General features: G+C 38.5%; 1 protein-coding gene across 5 annotated transcripts in view; it reads right to left on the reverse strand.

Annotated features, from left to right (window-relative positions):
• MOCOS (molybdenum cofactor sulfurase) overlaps window positions 1-25,455 on the reverse strand; it is a 232,342-nt gene that overhangs the window by 187,893 nt on the left and 18,994 nt on the right. For 4 of the 5 annotated variants that reach the window (XM_035317368.1, XM_035317362.1, XM_035317363.1 and 1 more), the window contains 2 exons: window positions 16,213-16,302; window positions 13,104-13,170 (listed from right to left, as the gene is read on the reverse strand). In XM_035317368.1, the coding sequence (XP_035173259.1) occupies window positions 13,104-13,170; window positions 16,213-16,302 (157 nt within the window). Of the gene's footprint in view, window positions 1-13,103; window positions 13,171-16,212; window positions 16,303-25,455 lie in introns of those variants that run through there. The other variant, XM_035317367.1, reaches the window with a different exon arrangement.

Below are 25,455 nucleotides of genomic sequence, written 5' to 3' on the forward strand. Positions count from 1 at the left end.
GTGGTTTGGGCCATCACCATTTTCCTGCCCTGTTGTATGCCAAAAAATATGTCTTTGCCATAGCTGGCACAGCACATATGTGAATCTCCACTGTATCAGTGCCAAATGCAGAACCTGACCTTAAAGCAACTTCCTCAGAAGTTCCAGCACGCTGACTCTCGTATCAAGGCTGAATCTCCTGGAGAGGAATGGGACAAAGCTGATGGAGAGAATAACAGTGCATGGCCAAAGCTGGTAGAGCATGACTGATACCACAACTCACCTTGCAGCTCCTTTAAAAGCTGTCTTCAAATGCTTTGCCACATCAGAATGCATGAAATTTAAATCTGCTGACTTCTGTTCACCAAATAGTATTTTCCTGGGGTTTCTTTACGTTCTGGGTAGCCCCAGTCTGAATTTCTCACCAGAGCAATTTCTTTCACCGTGGTTGTAAAAACAAGCTTAGCAACGTTTATATTTTACCGTGATTGAACCGTCCCAAAGAGCTGCCATTCACAAATTTTAAATGACTTGCGATGTGCTTTCCACCTCAGTAATTATATTCTAAGTTATCAAGTTCACACATGCTCTCTTTTTCTAGCCACCCACGTGTGCTTGAGAGAAATTACTTCTGAATATGCTTAATTTTAAAGTCTTCATTTTACACATTGTGTGTAATCAAACTTTTTATTAAACATTGCCAAGCAATCTGTCTCATTTAAAAAAAGCTGCTAGAAGAGGTAAAGGTCCATTAAGCTGTTAATTGCACGCTATAACTCTGATTTCTTGAGAAGTTATGTTGCATATAGTTTCCTCAAATATTTAATTCTGTATTTACCTAACTCTGCTGTCATTTCTACTACGTGGGTCAGGAATACAGCCATGCCAGCAGCAGCAAATTTCTCCCATGTAGAAACAGAGAACAAAAATGAGTATTTCATTTCAATTTATTTTGTTTCCGTTTGATATGGGGAATTTCACCGTACAGGTACAAAATGCAATTCTGGTAATGTAGAAATACAAGTACACCCTAAAGGCAGAGTGCTTCTGCTACAGTAATGGCTTAAGTGGTTTGTGAACTCAAATTCATTGCAAGTAAACCTCAATTGGTCTTAAAAATGAAAGTCATTTGAGTGACATTGAAAATGTTATATGCCACTGTTTTTAAATTACTTATAATCAAGGTCAAAAAAATACTTTAGGCTGTAAAAATACATCTGAAGTGACTCCAAAACATATAAGCTACATGCAAACATTTTCAGGATGATTGCCACCTCTCATGCAAGGCTCTGAAATAGTTTTTGCAGGCTTTTGTATGCAAAAAACGCCTTCAAATCATTTGAATTTGACTACACCAAACTCAAGAAACAGTAATGCTTAATGCATTTTACATATTAGCTGGTTAACCAGACCTTACTTCAAACCATATACCTTTGTAAAATAAAATTAATAACCATCTTTGGTTTAGTTTGTAGCAACTTGAATCATATGACAAGTTAGAGAGCAGGAAAGGATGAAGCACATGCTAATTTCTCCCAAAAGGAACATAATTTCTCCCAAAAGATACACAAGTACAGTATCATTATAAATGTTGACAGTTTTTGCTGGTGGTGGTTTGTTTTTTTTCCTATTCAGTCAGCTGTGCAGGTCATATAGAATCACAGAATCATTCAGGTTGGGAAAGCCTTCCAAGATCATCTGGTCCAACCATCCCCCTACCACCAATGTCACCCACTAAACCATGTCCCTAAGCACCAAGTCCAACCCTTAAGGTCTCTCCACAACACTGAAAATAATTAGTGTTGGTCTGTGTAAATTTGTTATGTATAGTAGAATCCTCTTCATCAGGGGAATCTTTGCTCCAAGCCTTAAGATCTGACCATAGGAGCATCTTTAGCCATCTGGCTTTTCGACCTCTTACCAAGGCACATGGTATAAAAACAGCTGGTCCCCTTCAAAGCAAGGAATTTTTGGTCAACCCTTCCCATTTTTGGAAGCCCTGTGACAGCTCTCAAGTGCCAGGCATGCCTTCCTCATGTACATCAACATATTTCACTGTGCTTTTTACAGAGGACAACCACAACCCAGAGCCTCTCAGTAGGAACACCAGAATCGACAGGCTTCAGTCCTTTTGTTAATACTTGTAGTTACAGCTCTGACTGCCATGGTTACAAACAAGAAGGTTATCTTAGCTCTTTTTCACACAGCATAAGAAAACACCAGAAGAAATCAAAAGGGCCCCAGATTTACAAAAGAAAACACCGTGAGTATTTTGTTAAGTATAAACAGCCTTGAAATATATCGGCACTATCTTTAAAATTACAATAGCTGTTCAGGGCCTGAGACTTCAGATTAAGAGAATTAAATTTCCAAAACTCAGTGGAGTGTGTGCTTATTTAATTAAAAGCAGGCAGAATTTCATTTGCACTTCATTGTTATGAATACCACCTACAATATCACATTTTGGCACTGCAGCTTAACTCCAATTTATACTAAAAGCATACTTCATCAAGCTCGTTTTGAAGTTCATTACAAACGTTAAACGACGGTACTATTTGCTATAGCAATCCCATCCCATTTAGGTGTTTAAACAGGCAAACACGGTCAGATAAACCCAAATGGTTTACACTTTTTCAGATGAAGTCTTTTGTATTTGATCTGCTATTGTGAGCTGAATTACATATCCTTGATTTTATGTTTTAACAAGTGTGGCCCAAGGTGCTGAAAAACTACAGAACTTTCTTGCTTGTATTTGTGCCTCTAAAATACATCAGGTTATGAATCAGAAATTAATCAGTTATTATACTTGTTACTGGAATATAACACAGAGAGCAAGAAAAGGAACTTTAGCAATGGATTTCTCACTGATTAGAGAGCAATTTACCCTCACGCACTGCCCTCTGACTATGCATACAGCCTAGAACTTGGTCTGTGAGACTGGTACATGTTAAACCGTTCTCCTACCTAAGGGAGAAAGGGGCATCCCACCTACCAAGACATCCATTCAAGGCAGCTAGAAAGTGCTACTGGAAAATCAGGGGCAAAGCCTTCCTGCCTCCTCTGATCAACTGTATCAGCCCTGGACAATAATAATCCCCTTGTAGCACTGGAGAAACACCACCAAGAAGAGTTAGTTGGTCTTAGGATTCATTGAGACTCAGTCGACTCCCTTCACGTGCCATCTCAGCTCTAACAATTCAGAGGTCTGCACAGTTTCTTACTCCAGCGTGAAAGGATGGTAATAACCAAAGAGCCAAAAAGGCAGGCTGAAATAACTATTGTAAATATGCTTATGAGATTGCAGACAAAAAATTAAGTGATCAAAAACACCCATAAATACATTTTGCAAGGGTGGAAACAAATTCTATGCTATTAAAAACATTTTTATTACAGTATTAAACTGTGTATATGATACCGATGGAGTTCATCTTAAGCATTTTGGCATACATACAAATCATATATATACATATATATATATATATGAGGCCCATTCTTCCAGCTCCTGGAAGGCCAGACAGATACTTCCCAATAAGCTTATACAGGGAACTTAGGAATTTGAAGCGTGTCAGTGTGGAACTGCAGGACTTCCAGCACTGCACAGCTAGCAGAGTAGCTTCTAGTCTAATAGAGTATTTTGGATTCAAGTTTTGACTTTCCACCAGACTAAAGATATGTGTGAAAAATAACAAACCTTCAGCTTTTACAAATGTAGGACAAAATTGTAAGTATCTTCAGACAAGCTCTTACGTTCAGGCAGATCTCATATTCTTTCCCTTGCAAAGAACTTGCCATGGAAAGCGAGTGAATAGGAGTTTTGCAGCAGGTACGAAGTGTGAATGAATCAATCAGCAGAGAGCCAGCACTCCCAAACATACCTGAATGTGGCACCACACACGAGATTATGGGACCAGGGAGAAAAATCTGGTCTGTGAATTTTGTCAGATTTTCCAAAGATGTGATTTGTATCTCTAAAACCTCTTTTATTGCAGACAGGTATTGTGCAAAAAGCATAGTGAAAAACTAAACACCTTTAAAAAGGTAAAGACAGACAAATTAAAAGAGGATGGCTAAGAAAAGCCTGGGTGCTGAAAAGCTCTTTTGAAGACTATTGACTCCGAACACTGTATTCATTACAAGCCTGTGGAGTCTTCATAAAATCCCAAACATGCACGTATTACCCCTCTAAACAGTCTCACTATCCAAAAGCTTGCAATAAATTCTAAAGTATTAGCAACATGCTATTGAGCTGGCACTCAATAATACTAATGATGCAATTTTCTTCTGCCTTGACACATAGCTAATATACTAGTAAAATCCAGTAAATTAGACCTGGAATCACTAGAGGTTATTCACCTTAACAGAAAGGAGACAGTCTTGTTTAAACTCTTGCTTCATTTATCTTGCATATTCCCGTATCTTAATATGGTTCATGCTGCTTCTTAAAGGCGCCCTTTATTTTCAAGGACATTATCTTCGCTTACAACCTTCATATCAGAAACAAAGTTTAAAATAGGTGAGAAACTTAAACAGATGAAACAGGCAGACAAATAAAAGCAAGAATAAATACAGTTAGAAAGAACTCATTAATATTGCCAGTGCATATTACAAAGGTCTATGTGAATTTTAGGCACTCACTTCTGCCTGTTTTCAAACTACCAGTGAAAGGTAGCGCATTTAACTTCAAAGGACGAGATGCTCAAAGTGACCGCATTAATTGAATAATTTTCTCTCCTTCGAGTCAATCTGGTCTCCTGTGCAATACCTATCAGTACAAAATCTCACAGTCTTCTTTCATTTTTGCTCCATCCACATCAGGATCAACCAATTTATGGATCACATTATTACTTTCAACCTAGCATGAAATTTCAGAAGAAAAACAAACAGGAAGTATCAACTTCCAACAAATGTATTGAATTATAGAAGAATCCCTACAAAGATGTGTTTCCTTTCATCCAGAAAATTCATTGTGCCTGCAGGTTTCCTCTATTCATTTGAAATACCTGGGCTATTTCCTTGTTTTTACAATAATTTTGTCGTCTAGCACCCAGAATATTTCACACCCATTTAAATAATTTGCTATTCTGTTGCAGTTACCACACCTTTGGTTGCTGATTTAGTTCATAACTCCATTCTATTCTACCTATGCATTTCTAAAAGGTGAAGGCAACCCAGAAGAAGCTCAGAGATGAGGTAAATGGGGCTGGGGTCAGGGATGAGGAACACACGTTGGAAGAGAAGTCTAGAAGAGCTGAAATTCTTCAACCTATGAAAACAAGAAATTGGGTAAAGTCTCACTCTGCATAAACACATGAGAAGGTATTAATGGAAGAAAAGACCACAAAAGGTAACAGAAACAAAAGATCACTGGCTTCTCCTAAGCCAGTGGAAGAAAGGATTTTTCCAGCTCTCCCATTTGGGAGAATTCTTCAATGGTAGATGAAAAGTACACTGTAACAGCTGGAGATTAGACTCAGAACACCTGAAAGTCATGTATGTTTCCATACACTTGAACTGTACCAGATGGGATGCGCATTTGACCTGGTTTTCCTAAAGCCTAGCACCCTAAAAACCTTACTGGGACCTCACACTCTTGTTTCGTACCTGCTTGTGCTAAGGAGGCCAGCTTGCACATCATTACCCTTTGCCTGTCACTGTTCCCTTGCACTCGTATTCTGCTTATCCCGTTTCTTCTGCTCAATACAGCTACTGTAATAGATGCACCGACACTGCTTCCTCTCGTATTTAACACAGTGCTCTGTTTGGAAGCTGAGCAGCTGCCCTGCCTTCTAAACAGAAAGGTTCAAATTGGCACCAGGGCAGCAATGCCCTCAGAAACAAGCTGTACGTACCTACTGAAGGCAGCTAGCTAGCATCTGCCGGTGCCCAAACGGGTTCTCAGTGCCGAGCTGAGGATAAAAGGCAAGGCAACAATTGCTAACAGACAAAGGATATTAACTGAGAATTTCAGCAAGACAGCAGGTTGCAAAGGGCAGCAAAACAGAAAAAGCAGCATTAGAACTACAGCCTCTAGCGTGGGTGCTGTAAATAACCTGCTCATTAGAGAAGGAGAGAGCTAAAGGCATGCAGTTGTCTGGCAAAGCAAATGTATTTCCTATGTCTGTAAGAGGACTGGATGAGCTACGCACAGGCTGGAACAATGCATAAAAGCTAATGGCATTATTAGAGATGAGAAGAAGGCTGCAGTTACATTTGATGTAACAGGGACAGAAGATAATTCTCAGTCTGTGTAACAACTGAGAGAAGAAAAATATAATGAAATCACCAAAACACTGCAGAGTCACCTGCCCCCAAAGCTACCACTACTTCTAGATTGTATCTGCTGCTGGAGAAAAAATGGTAACATAATTTCCTGAATATATCACTAACTACATTCAGAACATTAGAAGTGTGCCAATTGTTCAGAAATATACACACATATATGAAAAATATAAACAATACACCATGATCTATCTAGACCCTGCAGGACACAAAATATAAACAACACTGCATTTATTATGCATAAATATTCACTTGGGTGAACTTTATACTGGAACTATTTCAGTGGAGCTTAAAGTGACAAAAAGTCAAGACAGGATCATGATGTGCAACAAAAACAGTACCAAAAAGCTGAGGAAACAGAACAGTAAGTAGAGTCAGAATTCACATGCTTTTGGATGGGGAAAAACCTCACCATGCAAATGCTGATTGTTTTCTGAGGACTTGAGTCCGATGTTTGAAACTGCAGCAACTATAAGGACAAGGGCAAAAAGCACTGCCTTTCAACAGAAGTGATACCAGGAATTTCAGATTCATTGAGGCACAGATGCCACCAGGGGAACCCTTGGGAATGCCGTAGCATCTCTTCAACAGCTTAATTATATCAACAGATGAAGTATTTAAATTGCTTTACGAGTGAAATGAAAAAGATTCAAAACAGAGCTCAATACTGGTTTTGCTAACCTCACAGAAAAATCTTTAGAGACTACATAAAAAGGTGCAGTAATAAATTACCTCTGTGCTTCTAAAAAGCATAGATGGATTAGTCTTTCCCAGGGTGATGATGTTAAAGGTAACATAAGGTATAAACAGCATATGTTGAACTCTTCTGTTACGCTGTCATCAGTTGTGCACTTCTTGATAGCATAACACTGAATAAACTTCAGATGGAGGAGCAAAACAGAAAGCGTCTGCAATCTTCAAAAAAGTAGACATGAGAAAAAAATACCAGCTGAATTTTGGACCACATACATAATTCAGGGTGGCATTCAAGATTCCTCAACTTGACCTGAAGCAAATGGAACACCTCTTGAATGCTGTATAACTTTTGAGGAGAAACAGAAGTCCACTAAGTCAAAACAAAATTCTCTTGCGCGAGAAGTGCACACACGGGATGGAAGAAATTACTTTTGTTCTAAATATCAGGTCTTCCAAAAGCTTTGTTTAAAATACAACTGATCATCATGGCCGGTAACAAAGTTGTCAGATTCCCCAGGAGATGGCAAAGGGACATTACAACTGCTACGGTTCACAACAGCTAATAAACAGCTAAGGAACAAGTGTTACCAGAAGAGTCACAGAAAGGTGTCTCCCTATCCTGCTTCTCAGGATGCACCTACAAATCCAGACTGGGGACAAATACTGTATTTCTTCTGCAAGTGTTGTGCAGTCTAAGGAGGAAAAAAAGCCTCCACACAAACTCTGAAAAGAGACAAGAAGACAAAGAGAATGGAAAAATGGAATTTCAAATGAGGGAATTTCACTATTTTTATCAACGCGCGTTATTCCAATTGGAGCATCTCGTTCAACAGCCCCGCTTCCCTCTATCAGGCTCCCCAGCAGTCACAGAAGCCATCAGGTCCCTGCCAAACGAGCAGACTGAATACACAGCTAGGCTTTGCACATTTATAGAACATGAATAAACATGGTGGCCTGAGTCCAAGTAAGCCTGTGCCATTCCCTACACTCTGGGTGTTGTTTAGAAAGCAGTGGCACAGGGAGATCTCTTCTAACCTTATTCTCCATTGCGTCTTCATCACAGCCACACTATAAAAGCAAATTCCCAAAAGTTTTATTTTCTTTCTTTCTGAGTAGGGGAGAAAAATAATGAAAGGTCACATCCTTCCTTTTTCAAACATCTCTGCAAAACACCCACTATCCACCCATACAAATTAAACTCAGGATTACCCAGGGTTAGCTAATAAATTGTGTGTTCATACACTAGCCATCTTGACCTCCAGATTTTAATTCATTTTACCGAAATATTTTTTTTTCCTTTCATGAAAGCATTCCAGATTTGGCACTCTTTGCAGTAAGGATTACTCAAAGAACATCACCACGAATGCACAAGTTTATTTACTGCAATCTCTTCCTACAAACAACAGAGGTATAAAGCTGACTACCAGAAGAGCAATAGAGAATATTAACAAGCTCCTTTCTAAAGCTTCAGCCGATCAAGTTAACAGATAAGGAACTTATAAAAATAAAGATGAAAAGTCCAGAAGCAAAGTTACAAAGTCAAGCAGACAGATGTCACTATTTTTTTAAACTTATTCCAAAATAACAGTACCTGCTACCCTTTTATTACTTTGTATAGGATATTACAAAGAGTAGATCCACTAAAAGCAATGGATCGACTTCTAGAAGATCCTGTTTATAAAAGTCAGTCCTTGTCTTTATGCTTTTATTTTATGTTTACTATCTATTCCAATATCTTTTTTTCTTTTAGTACTATGAAGAAAAAAATAGATTGCATAAAAGGATAGGTGTTGCCAAGCAGAAAACAAGACAGCACCTCTGCTGAAGCCCATGATCAGTGCGTAACAGAGCACGGAGTCAGGTACTGGTCCTGCTACCACTCGGTATGGGCACGCTGGGATGATTTCATTGCACGACTGTGTAAAATTGTTACATGAATCACCTGGAAAATGACCACCTCGCTTGGCAATTATCCCGCTCTTCCACAAAAAGCTTTTCATTATTCATAATTATCCGGGAATGGCACATCCATTCACCATACACGGAGTCATCGTCGTGAGCAACCTTTTCTTCCGACTCTGCTGACTGTGTTATTTCAGGCTTGCCCCAGCAGATGAACTGCTGGACCAGGAAAAGCAGCCTTTGAACATGGTGTTATAAAACAAGCATGCAAAAGGGCTGAACCATCCTCGTTTTGAAACAAGGTTTTCAAGTGGATACGTATCATTAAGGAGGACAGCATGCAGGGCTCAGATGTCACTCCTTTCTGCCTCTCCAGTTGGTGACCTTTAGGAAGGACAAATCAATGCTAAGCAGATACCATATCTACTATTTCTTACTGTGTACCAAAGGTCAAGCAATTTTTATGTATGTATCAGTTCCAACATTCCTGTTTGCAGACACAGAACTGATTAAAAAGAAAGAATTCTTATCTTGGATATAGCACTGTTTCAGAACATGCGATAATTTTTTTTATTTTTGATTTTTTTTAAAAAAAGAGACTTGGAACTTATTTCAGAGGCAAGCTATGATGCTCACAGAAGGAATGCAAAGCTTTACTTCGCTTTCGTGAAATGATCTCTAAAAATAAGCTGCAGATGAAATTATAAACAGCGTTTATAAGACTGCTTCCTTAGCAAAATTCTGAACCACCTGTGTGTTTTACAACAGAAGCATTTTTTTTGAAAAATACTAAGCCCTTTACACTCATTTCAGGCATGCCTGTTGCACCTTTTTCATCCGTATGTGCAGGTCACAGAGATTTTTCTCCTCTTACAGTTTCCTTAGGTGGCATATTTTGAGAGGCCTTTATAGAAAGACATGTTTTGGTTCTATATTTAAACTTGATCCCATTTAGCTCAATGCCAAATCCTTTTAGCATCAGTGAGAAAATTCTGTAGTACACACATTGCCATAGCCTAGGAGATGCCTGGTGCTGAAACTTAGCTGAAATTTCTTGACTTTTTTTTTTTTCTTTAACATTTGAATTCCCAAAGTATGCTCAAGTTTAACATTTCATAGTAACTGAGGTTCAAGGATGAACATCAAAACTCTACAAAATTCAACAACATTTTGTTCAAATGGAAAAGGTACCCTGCAGTAGACTTTAAACACGCCACAAATTTAACACTAAAACATCAGTCTGGCTCTGGTTGGAAGACACTGCTGCAAGTGTAAGACCTAGAAGGACAATGTTTTAAAAATATTCAGAAAGCTAGTATTTTGAAATGCTTGCATATGACAAAAAGGTTATTTAATACCCACTCTAATGAATTTCTGAGTTGTATTATCTCTGCAGCATCGTAAAGAGATATTGCCACTCACGTCTTTTAGCTGTACGGAACGGAGCAATGGCATATCCAAACATCCCTAAGCAAAGTCATAAAAAGGGTCTGTAATCTTTTCATGCGGACATTTAATACATTTAGAGAAGGTTTATTACAGTTCTTGCTTCCTCTTCTTGGCATCAATCATATTTAATACAAAGATACATACAATGTTAAAAATCTCTCCACAGTTCCTTTCAAATAAAGACAAGCAGTGTTTTTTATGAGTAAAATAGGTGTTTCTTTTTTTTGGTCCTTACTGTACTTGAGTTGATCAAGAGCTAAACCATTTTGATTATTTTAATTTTGCAAATCATAGAAAATATTCATTAACTCTAATATTTAATTATTTATGCTATTTTCATGCAAATCTATGTTCTTAGAGAGGTTTCTGCCTGTCAAACAAATAGCAAGGCAAAACCAAGTGACAGGTCTGTATTGTGGAACAGTGTACATGGCCAGATTAGGAAAGTCTATTCTGATGTTGCCATCAGCAATACTGACAAATACAAATCAGAAACTAAGTTTTCTGTTTATTTTGAGGGTTTATTATGTGGCCTGGACTAGATGATCTTTAAAGGTCCCTTCCAATCCAAACCATTCTATGGTTCTGTTATTCTGTTTTTAATTAATTACATTGTGGCATCTGATCAGAAAATCAAATGAAAAAAATAATAATAATAAAATAGCATAGTGCCATGGGGTCAATCCCCGAAAAGAAGTTATACACCTGGCTGCAGCCATACTCCACAAGCAGAATACTCCACAAGCAAGCAAGTCTTTTAAAGATTTCTGAAATTACCCACTGAACTATTGTTTCATCAAAGAAATCTAGTCTATGTATGTGTTGTGATACAGGACAGAGATTCCTGTCTCCCCGTCTTGTCATATTGCTTATTCTGATTAGCTGCAACAGCATGAAAGTACAGATTTTTAATATACTTTTATTGCCTTTTAGATAGCTGACTTACTGACAGAAATTTTGGGGCATTTTATTCCCCAATTTTTACAACTATGTTTATTTTATGATTATGCTTTTAACATTTTTATTGGGGAATAATGGCAGAATTTCTATAGGACTAGCTGACAAATCCTATTATTGAATTTGTTCAATTCTGCACCCAAGATGAACTGAAAATGTTCATTTGCATGCAGAGGGCTTTTTATTTACTTATTTATTTATTTTCATGAGAAAAAATAAACAATGCAAACACTGGTATGCTTCTTGGAATTTCCCATGCTGCTCTTCTAGAAGTCTCATGTTTTGTTTTGTGTTGGTTTTTTGTTTGTTTGTTTGTTTTTAACCAGGATTCAAAATAAAGCAAACTGAAGATGTCAGCTCTCTTAAAAAAATCTGTATCTGTTACACAGTGGAAGTTAATGTCCTTGCTCACTAACAGTGAAGAACATAGAGTATTATAGAAAGTATTCCAGAAACAGCTACAAGAACACTTTCTACTGTACCTTCATAAGAAGAATGATTAAATGGCAACACTGAAATATCACTTAGAGTAAATTAAGACCAGAATTCTGACACTGCATGTGAGCACACAGGCATGCTCAGCCGACTGCAAGGCTGTAGGTATTGCTGTATGTGGTTCTAAGCATCTGCTTGTGAAAACAGCCATTCCTCATAGATTCTATCGTTTCACTTAGCCATACGTTAACAGGTTGTCATCCTGCCCAGCATAAGACAGGGTTGTGGAAAAGGCAAAAATAAATACTTTCTCCAGAAAGTTCCGGGAAAAAAAAAAAAGAAAGAAAGAAAAAAAAAAAAAACACAACAAGAAAAAAGGAAACAGGTTATATACAGCACCATCTTGCAGCTAGAAATCTTGTTTTTTCACACCCTTATAAAAGTGCAGTCAGAGAAAAGGCAGCAAAAAGATGTAGATTTTCTTCATTATAACTCTGAACACTACTACGTTATAGTACCACTGCTATTGATCTGAATTCTGTAATGTGTTTTGGAGAAAGGTTTGGTTTTAAAATGAAAATAAAGAGGAATCTACAACATTTCTCACCTTGGGAAAAGAGTGCTATTAAACTCAGGCCAATCATTGTGGTCAAAGCATGCATATTCTTCAACAATGACATATTTTATAAAACATCAACAGGTACCTAAAAAAACACCCTAAAACTGATAACTAAGTACCTAAGCCATATACAGTTTGTGTAAACTAATGGCAAAAAGTGCCCTTTCAGCCCACTCCATCCTGAACTCTCGGGGGGAACCTTTATTTAGCGGTTCTTTTCCCTTTCTTGCCTTTACCCAGAAGCCCTAATGCAGAAGTTTACCTTTTATTTTTCTTTTTGCTCTAAAAAATTACATTAAACCAACTTCAAAAGGTATTTTATTACTCCAACAGAAGTGCCTGCTGTAAAACAATGTACACACTCCCATAAGCTTTTTATAAATACTTGCAAGCCATTACACCTTATTTAATGTCATCTGAATTTAAATCATTTTCTCATACTCAGTTCTGCCTTACTAACTTAGCATGCTGTCATAATAATACTCACTCTTGAAATTCCAAATTCTAAATCTTAATTAAAACCATAGACATATGTTAGAGCACTAAGTTAAGTACAGGAATTTGAGAACTGGAGCTTCTGGGTGAAAAATAACTCAATTCTCTCTGATTCTGTGCAGTATTTGACTGCCCAAGTACCTTCTGTTTTAAAAGCAGGGTGTTTTCTGTAGATGTGACAGACGACCCTCAGAAAACGGCATCACATCTAAGTCATCAAAACAGCACAGGCCTAATCAAAATGAAAAATATGAAGTGCATCATACAACATCTGAAAGAAAGATTATTCTACCTGTATCGGACATTCTCGATTGTGTCGTATGTCAGCTTGCTGCTGATATTCTGACTATGAGGGTTGCCTAGGAGACAACAGAGATATAGAAGTTAATCATTAATCACAGTTTTGGCATTAATTTTTTGCTTTTATCAAAGTATTACACCAAGCCAGCCTGAAAAGATGACAAAGAAAGATTTAATGTATACTTCACAGCAATGCCCTGAAGCTCCTTAGAATAGTTAGTCAAGAGGAAGGACATACAGCAGAAGCAAGCAATTATGACAGACCTTGAAACTTTAGCTGTATCTGTTACTGGTACTTAGGCAGTTTTCCCTTTAAAAATAAAACTGCATATGCACAAATGTTCCACCATAGAAACACAGATAGAATGCTCATTAATAAATATATCCATGCACTAACTAAGAAGCAATTTAGAAGACAGAAGACGGAGACAACAGACATTCATGTCACCAGGATTATCCGTTTGTTTATTTTTAGTGTCTGAAATTCAAGTAGCTCATGAAAACATAACTTTCACTGCAAAATGAGTAGCCATCTTAGTACAGCTCAGCACAGACATGCATTAACAAGTAAGACAGTACCTAAGAAGGGCCTGAATTTATCTCCATGAGCAAAAGGGTACAGCAATATCCACAGATGCACAATACTTTCCTACTTTCCTACTTGTAAATGCTTTGAGAACGTCTAAACATTTTTGAAAGAGAACCAGAAAAAAACAACACTATATTAATACAATTTTGCAGTAAGCTACAATATTATCCACTCTCTTTCTTAAATTTCAAAATCATCCTGTTGAAAGTTATTGAGTGAAAGTGTTAAAAAGAATAATAAATCTAGAGCTCAGACCAAAGATCTAATACTTAGACTGTACATGTCTTATGTTGCATTTCTCTAATTTCCAATTCAAATATTCTCAATTTAGAAGTGAGAATCTTTTACTTACATTCCTTTCCCTCATTTACACTTGCAACAGCTAAACTGCAGTTCTTCAGGCGTGTGGATTATCACCAAGAAAATAATAAAAAAAAAGCTGCGAGCCAAACTCCCCCTTCACTCACACCTGTGTCTGTTAAATGAACTCTTCTAATACAACAATTACTGCTCTCAGAGTAGCAGATATAAGTGAATAAAGAGACTTGACCATACTAGGGATCTCATTATCATTTTAGATGAAAGCAGTATAGAACATACTATTTGTTCTTGCACAGTGTTACAGGTACTGTGCAGATCTACTCCAAAGTGGCAGCACTGCTATTTCCATTCATGACCACTCGATTCACAACTTTATTTTTTATCTGCCACAGATGGTACTTCTAATTAAAAGGGTTGAGCCTAACGTTGTTTGAAGTAACTAAGATCAGGGTGCGTGCATTTCAATTTACAATGGCCATAGTGACAGAACATTAATTTTAATATCACTGACATGCATTTGAATAGGAGATTTTGAATGTAATCTAATCAATGTATTTTTATAACAGTAAAACACCTTACCCCTATCAAGAACAATATTTATTTCGTAGCGGAACTTAAATCCACGCTCCGGATCCTGGCCTTGTCAGCATTCAGGAAATGAGAGGGAAAAATGATACATACGAAGGTGTACGACACGAAGACTAGCCTGAACTCCCCAGTGGCTTATCACTCAGGTGATAAGCACAAGTGTGCTTGTGCTTCAGTGAACACAGTTTTCTTTTGAAGCTGCGGTATCTAGCTCCCGAGTGAGGAATCACTTTGCTCTATGGATCACAAGGAAGACACAAAACTAGCAAAAAGGACACATAGTCCACAAATATTAGCACACAGTAAGAAATTTTGATGACTTCAGTGGGACTACAAACAGCATATGCAGGTAATACTGTACAGTATTTTTTTTCTGGATGAGCATGAATCATTCTTCTAATGTAAAACATACCTCACAATAACAGTATTCCCAGGTTGCTGCTGCCTTTGTATAAAAGCACAAGCAGTGTGTGGTTCTCTGGGAGATGTAACCTACTGTAGCAGGAGGTGTCCCTGCCCATAGGAGAGGGTTGGAATTAGATGATCTTTAAGGTCCCTTCCAACCCAAACCATTCTGTGATTCTATGATAATAATGTCATAAAGAGATGGAAGGCTCTTTCTCCAGTATCTTCTGCCAATCTCTGGCGATCTGTAGGCTAGCTCCCCTCACAAAGCACAAAAAGGGCAGCAGCTACCTTTCAGTGCCAGCCTTATGATTAGGCCCCTTCGTCCAGCAATGGAAGAGGGCAAGATTCACAAAAGGCCAAGGAAGAAAGCAAACACAAGACAGTGAAAGCATCTCTGCAGCTCCTTGCAATGATTCTCCTAGAAGGGGGGAAGGTCTGGATTCTGGTCCATGTATAAGAAATTGTTCTTGTATTTTGAGATCAAAAAAATGACTGAACCAACGGTGCTCATGCTACTTTATACTTAGTTATCCCCTAACCCCTGAGCAGAGTAAACCCTCCCTTTTCGATTCTTCCTTTTCACCACCACCATGAATCATGATTCCTTCCACACGACCGACAGGATGTGTCTCTCCCAGTGGTTACCATTTTCTCCTGGGAGGGCAAATCAGGTTTGAACATCTCAAGCAGAAGAAGGAACTGAACCATTATGTCCCACTCCGTACAGGTGCTCAGAGCTCGCTCCCTGCTATTTTACATAGGCTCTGAGATCACTGAAGCTAAAACTTACACAAATCTAGTTCTAAGTGACTTTCCAAGCTTATCAAGGGTGTACCCACAATGACAGGCTTGGGCAAAACACACGAGAACACAAACTAGGCATACTAGGCATCACTACGCTAACCCAAGGCACTGCGTCCTGATTAGAGCTGGCATGGGTTCATCAGCACAACGACAGGCAGAGGAGTTCGTATTTGTCTGCACCGCACCACAGAGACATGTCCTTGGCCACTAGAAACAAAGCTGGGGGTGAAACAAAGAGATTGTCACTCCTCTGTAAAGTCACTGGTCCCTCCAACTGCACTACATCAGTGTTAAAAACACAGAAGACCTCTTCCAACAACAAAATAGGCCCAGTTTTGATCTATTTATATGGCATCTTGGTAAAATTAATGAAGCATTGCTTCTTACTTACCATAAATGTTGTTTCTGAGATCATCAGTAAAAGCTTTAAGTAGGCTATCTGGGAAAAGCGTTGCACCCGCATGGTCAAGGTAAGTTATCCCTAAAATAAAAATAAAATTATTATATTCAATTTTTTGCAATATTTAATTCCAATTTCTCATACAGAAATGAAGTATACCATACAAATGTCTCCAGTGAAGCACACCATACAAAAAGTTGATTGCCCTAAAGTTCCTAGGGTATGACTTTCCCTGTTTGGCTTAGAGATCTGCATGGATATTGAAAAATGCTTCTCAAAAACGTTCTAATAATCAAGCAATATTCACAGCGAGGCATCTTCCACTCACCAGCACAGAAAACAAACAAACGAAAAAAAGGACACTAAAGTAGCCCAACATCTTGATTGCATCTTTTTAATTTTTAACTAAAAGCGAAATATTTTAAGAGGTCCTTTCTTCCATGATTAGACATTAGATTACACACTTTGAAGAGAAGCACGTTTTTGTTCTGTCTGTGCAAGACTGCACAAATTAGTGTCTTGAACCACAGCGCCTTGTCACTCCTAGGCACTACATAACATGAAAACTATTACCACAATAATAATAATTATTATTATTAATAGCAGCAACAATAGTGTTGCCTCCTCACTGACATGAAACAAGTATCTCAAGAACTGACAAGGCAAAAATCATGCTTGAAGCCCAAACACGGGAATAGTTTAAGTTTAAATGTATTTAAATATTCTCGCCACTCTGCTTCACTTAACATTCAATCCATTTTTAAGGTCTCCTTTTATATTAAGCTATTGCAAAACTTTTAAATAGAAGCTTATTGGAAATGAAGGTTTTTTCATGTTGGCCATTTTAGATTTCTTAATCTTTAGCAATTATTCTTCCATTTCTCCCGTGTGTCGCATGCCCTTTATTAGTTTTTTCATTTCACTTACCTTAAGTATTTCAACCTATTTCAAATTTTAATAATGATGAATATGATTAAGATTAGAATTTAATAAGTATTTTAAAGGCCTTCCCTCTCCACAGGGATTTAAAACTGAGTTAAGCTTTAAACAAGAAGCCTTGACACTTGGAAATATATATACACTTGGAAATATATATAATTATATATTATGTTGCTGTAGCCGTGATTCAGTGGGTAAAGATGTGAGACTGCTAATGATAAAACCAATCTGGACACCCATCCCTTCTCTTATTTTCTGAAAGAGAAAAGTCCTTCCCTGCCTTACGATTTCCCCCTTTATATTGTCCGGCATAAAGAAGATTTTTTAATGAGCTGAAGTTAATCAAGGAAAAGTGTTTTGAGGTGCTTTGAGGGAAGGAGGGTGGAAAAAACCTGGACTGACTTATTAGATATACAGACTTTCTGGCTTTTTACTTTTTCTTTTTTCTTTTAATCCTAGAAAGTTTCTCTCAAGCAGTATGAAGAAGTACATACAACCATCCAAGTCAAAATGAAGATTTAGAAGTCCTGTAGTGAAACCTGGCTGTCCCACAGTCAGTCTACATGTCAAATGCCAGCAGGCAAACTTCACTTCAAGGAAGTAACTACACAGTCATGCCAAACCATCCTTACTATAGCAGAAATACCCTTATGTCTACACACAACTGTTTTTATGAATATGCTACGTACACTATAAAAAAGAAACACTGATATAGAAAATTGGCAGAGAAGATATTTTCATGTAATTTCCAATAAAAAAGACATTCATTATAAAAATTCCTTTGATAATTTCTGGAATAAATATCCTTTCTGCCCATTTAAAAACAATTCACAGTTTCATTCAGGAGCCATAGCACTCGCTTGGCATCCCCCAGCCCCAGAGACAGAGGTGCTTCAGACTGAGAGAGGCACAGGGTGCCACTTCAGGAGATGTGCCAGGGATGCCCAGAGGGCATCTGGTGGCCCAGAAGGACCAGCATCACCTTTGCTGTGACAGGGAACCAGCTCTACCTTCACCAGGCCATGCAACTGCCATGACGGGGCCACCTGAGAAGCTCATTACCCACCCAACACCAGAATGTGCCATGGGAGCTTGGGAGCAAACTTCTCTGGCTCTGATGTGGAGTTGCAGTAATTGCAAAGCTTCTCTGGATGCAGATGCCACCGTACAGTTTTTGGATCCTTACAGTCATAAGGAGCTTGACGATATCAAAGAGGTAAATTAGCTACATAGCATGCAAAACAAACAAACAAACAAACAAACAAAAAACAGTAACCTGCTAAGGCTGATCACATCAAGCCCACCCATTTGGCAGGAGAAACAAAGCTTTTCAGGCAGACTCACAGGAGACAATGTGAGCAAAAGGGTCTCTAAATAAAGTCCCCCTACATGATTTTTCAAATTTGATTTTTATGTAGCTAATTAAGAAGGACAATATCCTGATTTTATTAAATGCAAATAATTTTGAAATCGCTTGCTTGTTTTTAAAATCCCACCCCTGCGTACATTACTCTGAAAAAAGGGGAGGATATTTGGTTGAAGAAGGAAAAACTACTTATTCTTAAACTTTTATTTTATCTTTAATGCTGTTGTTTAATTGAAAACAGAGAACAGCATTTAATACTCTCTCTCAACTGCCTGAAAAAAAAAAAGGTGCTCCCATAATTTGAGACTCCACTGAAACAAATATCTTTATTGCTATTGCATTTTTATGCTGTAGCTTTTTCCTTCCTGTCTTATTTCAATAAAATTGCAGTTTTAGAGGAAAGAAGAGTTGTAGCACATGCATAACACCTGCAAACAAAAGAACATTAATAATTTTTTTTTTCCCCTAGTTTAATAACATTTGCTATCTTAACTTTATTGAATACGTATTAACAAAAGAGATTTGTCAGTTCATACAGAGTAATCTAGCTCCGTCTGTTTCACTGTGGTATTTGGTATATAGCCTGTCAGCACCGTGAAATTACACTATTTATAGCAAGTAACAAGAGAAAAAAACACATAATATGATCAACCAAAAGAAAATTAAAATATAATACCTATTAGGACCTGTTTACTTGGGGAAAATGTAAAATTCACTTTGAGTTTAATTTACATACTATTATGTTTGGAATGTGTAAGTGACTTACTTCATTGATCGAATAACACATCAACTATTTAATAAAACCACATTTCAGAAGTAGGGTTTTTTATAGGACTATTGAAAACCATTTAATGTACCGGCATTAGTTATGTAAAGTTATTCAGCAAGAGTATCCATTCATAAGCTATAATATTCACATGCTAATATTGAAAATTATTTCTACATATTTCTCAAATGTGGACCAGTCTTTCCTGCTCAAAAAAACCAACACAACAACAACAAAACAAAACACCAAAACCACAAAATAAACAGATCCCTTTTTTCCTTTTGTGTTAGAATTCATGTCTTGATAAAACATCCACCAGCTCTGTGTACCTGACTTAACTCTGCAAAACTTCAGGCATGCACATACACATGTTGCCTCAAAAATGCTGGGGGACCATTCAGTTTAACTCAATACTCCCATCTTGTATGTAAAAATAAAAATGCTTTGGAACATTTTAAAATTAAGAGTTCAACATCAAGTGAGAACACTGGACTAAACATATGGTCTGACCTCTAGCAAAGAAACTAAATCAAAAGGAAAGTGCGATGATCACTCTTTCAGAGCCAAAATACTTGCCACCAAAAATGCGGCTCCATCTGGCACTGAAGATCCTAAAAGATGTCATTTGAGAATAGAACTAGCTGGTTACCTCTTTATTAATCTTCTAGGAGTTATGCAGTAGAGTGTAGGGCTACAGCCTCACAGGTGCTGCAGAGGGGGAGGCGAGCAGCAGCCTGCCGGAGCAGGGAGAGCAGGCCTTCTTCTCCTCCCTGCCCCACCACCAGACCAGGCCTGGTCATCCAGCTGACAGCTGGCTAAATAACTCTTTTGGTGTCCTGAACATTAATTATGCTATATTTTCCTCTGACGTTCTTCTTGGTGCATTTCCAGAGCCATGACAGAACATCACTTGCAAAAATAACCAGTTGACCAACTTGCCCTGTTTCCACCTCCTCAACTTTTCACAATGCAGTCATAGAATCATAGAATCGTTAGGGTTGGAAAAGACCTTCAAGATCATTTGGTCCAACCATCACCGTACTATCAATGTCACCCACTAAACCATGTCCCTAAGCAACACATCCAACCTTTCCTTAAAACCCCCAGGGACGGTGACTCCGTCACTTCCCTGGGCAACCCATTCCAATGCCTGACTGCTCTTTCTGAGAAGAAATGTCTCCTCATTTCCAACCTAAACCTCCCCTGGCACAACTTGAGGCCATTCCCTCTAGTCCTATCAGTAGTTACCTGCAAGAAGAGGCCGACCCCCAGCTCCCCACACCTTCCTTTCAGGTAGCTGCAGAGAGCAATGAGGTCTCCCCTGAGCCTCCTTTTCCCCAGACCAAACACCCCCAGCTCCCTCAGCCGCTCCTCACAGGACTTCTGTCCCAGGTCCTTCACCAGCTTCATAGCCCTTCTCTGGACACGTTCCAGGCCCTTAATGTCCTTCTTGTACTGAGGGGCCCAAAACTGAACACAGTACTACTGCAGTCCCCACAACCAACATGGCCACGCAGTGGCTTCCCAGGTACTTCCCGGGACCTCATCAGTGCAGGTTCCCCTTGCCCCAGCCCATTACAGCCTGCCAGTCATGCTGCCAGAAGTTTCCTAATGAAGAATGAAATGTGTATTTACAAGGCAGGAACTGTGTGGAATCATGAAGTTCGATTGGCGGATATAATTACAATTCAGTGGGATTATATACACAAAATTACTTGGAAATAGATACAGCCAGTGCCCTGGGGAGACGGTATATACCTTAAGTACAGCGACATTAACAACAAACAGTATGAAATCAATTATATGAAAACAAGCTGAAGGCAAAATAAAGCTTTATCTGTCAAAAGATGAATATGAGAGACTTTCATACACCAACACACACACACACACACACAAATAATCAGAAAACTGAAATAACCAAGGACTAAGAAGTGACAAAATAGTGAGGAGAGGGCTCTACAGGGATTACAGGCGAGTGGTCCATCCTCTGGATCCAGTGAGCTAGGAGGTAGTAAGTATCGCATTAGCTACCTCAGGTTATTCCCACCATCTAAGCCAGGTGCCCTTCAGATACGGCTCTCTCTTTCCAGTGACTGTGTAAGAACTTGCCCTCCCAACCAGAGTTGTTCTTAAATTAAATACCAAAAGCAGCTTTTAACTAGGTTGTGCACCTAACCTTGACAAAAGCACCTGAAATCTCATGATGATACAGTGAATGACACGCCCACATACTGTATAAAAATTCTAGCTCATTAAGTACATTAAAAAGGAAAGAAAATCCTACTAGCATGGCTTGAGATTGGCTTCTGCTAGATATTTTCTGTTCTGAGCACTCAGTGAACATTGTAAACTATTTGCTATCCATGCCTTCAGTTCCTATTTGGCATCGATTTCAACAAAAGCTATCAAAACCAGATTACGTTTTCTGAATAACAACATGCCTTTCACCTAAACTCTGCTGCCCTGCTCAACAAGGCGGTGTTTTGTTTCCCTTGCTTAGGGCCAGGAGCTCTTCACAAGACCACAAAAGCCTGATGCTTGGCAGACCAGAGCATTGATGCCAAAGCCTGAACAGTTACCATAAGGTTCGAGGCGACGCTGCTCCTCAGCACCAGTCCACCAGCAACCTGCACAAGGGTGTCCGTGTTTTATGAGCTGCTAACTGACTTGTGTGGGAAAGCGGTGCTTAGCTGATGTATTTTGGGGGTTGACTTGATGGACTGACTACAGAACGTGCAATTATGTTTATACATAGTAAATTCCATTAGTTTTCTCCACTTCCTGTTGGCTTGCATTATTTTGTTCTCATTGCACTATTAGCTTCAGCAAAGCATTCAGAATATTAAGTCAGTTTGCAGTCAATATCACATACCATCTTTGCTGTACTCCTCAGCAGGGGCCACAGATACCCTCAGAAAAGCTCTTTAGGTGGCCAAAGTCCTGAAAATTGTGAACTGATTACTGAAATGTAAGCAATGGCTCTACTCCATGTACGCAACTAGTTTAGAATACCCCTATGTGCAGCTCACAGCCTGCTGGTACTGAAGTCCATGTGAGCGCAAGGATTTCACATTTATTAAGAAGTCACATCCAACTCTACAAAATGCATCTTTCACAGCTGCGGAAAAAAAATTACATGCCACCAAATTTCATCATTTACCAGCTCCTGTGCTAAATGAGACCACAGCAAATGGATCAACAAGCACCCACCTTCATCCATGCAGTCCACCTGTAATACACAGCTTCATCCAATGTTCACTTTCTGCCCACTGGGGCCGATTAAATATCGATTGCAGCCAGTGCTGTTATTTCCGCATGCACCTTTAACAGGTTGTGTTTCGGATTCTGGTTGAAGCCTTACTCATGGGCATGAATCAAGAGGTACCTCAGCTACATGCGAATAACATACTGCAGCCCACCATCTCATCATCTTTGGATGAAATATAAATCACAAGTGATTCATATTTATGCAAGTCTTCAAACGACTGCAGCTTACCCAAACTGAAACTCATTTTCACACCTCCCTAGTGAAGATACTACCATCTTTCAGTCTCTCTTCCTTCCCCCTCTGTCTCTGACGCAGTAGATCAAATGATAGAAGAGTTGAAAGAGAACACGGTTCCTGTTCTTTTACTACTGGAAAATGCTTTTGTTGGTGTTGCTGGAATTTTCGTAGAAACATTCTTTTTTGTGTAGGAATGAGGCATTAAGAATTTCAACTGGAGATGAAAACATAATGATGGAAAGCAATGTTTAAGGAGTCTTAATAATCAGTTATAATAATGGTCATTAGTTAAACATTCTTGTTTCAATCTCCTGCACTACTTTTTCTTCCCATTATTCCCATAAAACAGCCACAGGGCTTGCAACAACATGTCAGGATAATGTTTGAAACTGACTTTTCTTGTCAGTTCTGTGTCTTGCTCTGTGACCCATACTAATTGGATTCATACAAAATCCAGGACAAATTAGTGAGCCTAAATATTCCCAGTAAATACAACAAATAAAATGTTCAGTGATATATAGAAGGCTTTTAAAATGGTTTTATTGGTTTCCAAGAAATATTGGGAGATAAACTAAGTTCAAAATAACAGGAAAAAAAAAAAAAAAAAAAAAAAAAAAAAGAAAAAAGCAACCTTAGCAACCTTTTACTTCTCCTTTTTCCTTAAAATTTTCCTTCTTGAATTTTCCTTAAATTTCATTTCCTTACACAGAAATGCTCAGATCACTATGAGGTGCTGGGAGCTAGATGCTTGGGTTGAACATACAACCATGGCAAATTATTAAACACCCACATAAGAACTGGTAAGTGCAACAAAAAGTGAATGACAGGCAGCAAAAATCAGCTTATTGGTGATCATGACTGTTCAGGCCCTGCAGGACTTCCAGCAGCCATCTCTTCTTGGCGACAAGAAGACTTTCAATGCACTCTTTAGCAAACGCAACAGTACTTCCCTCTGCTGGCTTTTTCCAGCAAAGATAAGAGGCTGCTGCTGCAAGCCAGTAATAAAGTTATCCTACAGTGAAAGTTCTTCAAATGACGCTCTCCACAGTCACAGCCACTGATGTATTTATACAATCCAGCAAATAGCCTGTTGCCAGGAGCAGATAGTGAAGATCCATTTCAGGGATATAAGCGTAAGAGAAACATACATTACCCTTAGGCACAAATTAGGAATATCCATCAGAGAAAATAAATAAATAAATAAATAGCCACGTCAACAAATGGAACTGTATGTAAATTCAAAGCCTATGAAATGAAGAAAGTGAGGACCATCAGCCAGAACCCTGTTCTCATAACATGGGAAATCTGAAAAGGTTCTTCTCCTGGCTCCCAGTGGATAGTCCTTTGCTACAACAGGTAACTGCACTCATCAACCAAGCTAATGCCTTCTGAAAAACATGTAGGTTGTTAGCCTACCTAGCTAAAATCAGAATGGCGCATCAGAATCTCATCCTTCTAGTAGGAAACTGCATCTGAACTCCTCAGCTATGGTTTTTCACAGTCAGTGTGTTTTCATAACTCCCACATCAACGTCCTTTTGCTTTAATACCTATTATTACCCAGTCTGCTTCATCGGGTATTTTTCCCTTGACAAGCCAGTAGCACATCTCCACCTGACCTGGCTACAAAAGCCAGCTTCCTTTACTTGTAATGGACGATAAACCTGACCACCCACTGGAGTCCTAGTGGCACCTCTTCCAGCCAGAAGCCCCTTCTTTGGGGGCACTAGGGTATGGAGAGCATGGGGTCAGGGAGCAGAGCACACATCCAAGAAAAAGATCTCCAAATTTCAGAAAGTCAGAGGCATCTTCCCTGACTTTACTGGAAAATCCTCTCCTCTGACTAATACATCCAATGTCTTCTGGCTTAGGCTCCTAACGTTTCTTTAGTTTGCCTTCTATAGTGGAAAACCATCAAGTACAGGAGTTTCAGTGTTGCTTCTGAGTACCTACTTAAGATTAATATGATGCATGGTAGGAATTTCATTTTAATAGGACATAGAAATAGTGGTGTTTTATTAGGGAAATACAAAGCAACTATGAAAAATTAGGTATATGCTTTTCTATTGCATGCATTGGGTTAAACTAAACCTCTTTCCATCATAAAATCTTTTGGCTTTTATTTCCCAGAGGGCAAGTCAGTTTTACTTTCACTTTATAATAATTTGATCCGAGCTGCTATCTCAAGTAAAACTTCCTTGCTTATTCAACTACACACAGACCAATCTAAATGATAAGATTACGCTCAATTACTTTACCGAAGTTCATAGGCTGCATTAGATAGACTTCAATAATACAGCTCATTAAATACATTTTTTTTCTTATATTACTTTTTTTTTCCGAAAAGAAAAATATTTTGTAAATTTTTTCTTGGGTGATTAATTTTCTAATACCTCCACAAATGATGTAGTGCTTCAGTACAAAAAGCATCACCTAACTGGAAGATACCATTTTTCCCATGAAAAAAAAAAAAAGATCTAACAGACATAAATAGGCTTCTGTCAATAATTTAATAGGAATGCAATTATATATTGGCATAAATGTTAATACACTCTGATATTTGGCCTAAATTAGTTTCTACAGCTTATTTTCCATTAATTAGGTGCGCTCCCAAGCATAGATTCAAAGTCTTCAACAATCACTTCCAGGAATGTGCTAA

The sequence above is a fragment of the Oxyura jamaicensis genome, chromosome 2, assembly GCF_011077185.1.
Source record: "Oxyura jamaicensis isolate SHBP4307 breed ruddy duck chromosome 2, BPBGC_Ojam_1.0, whole genome shotgun sequence".
Lineage (NCBI taxonomy): Eukaryota > Metazoa > Chordata > Aves > Anseriformes > Anatidae > Oxyura > Oxyura jamaicensis.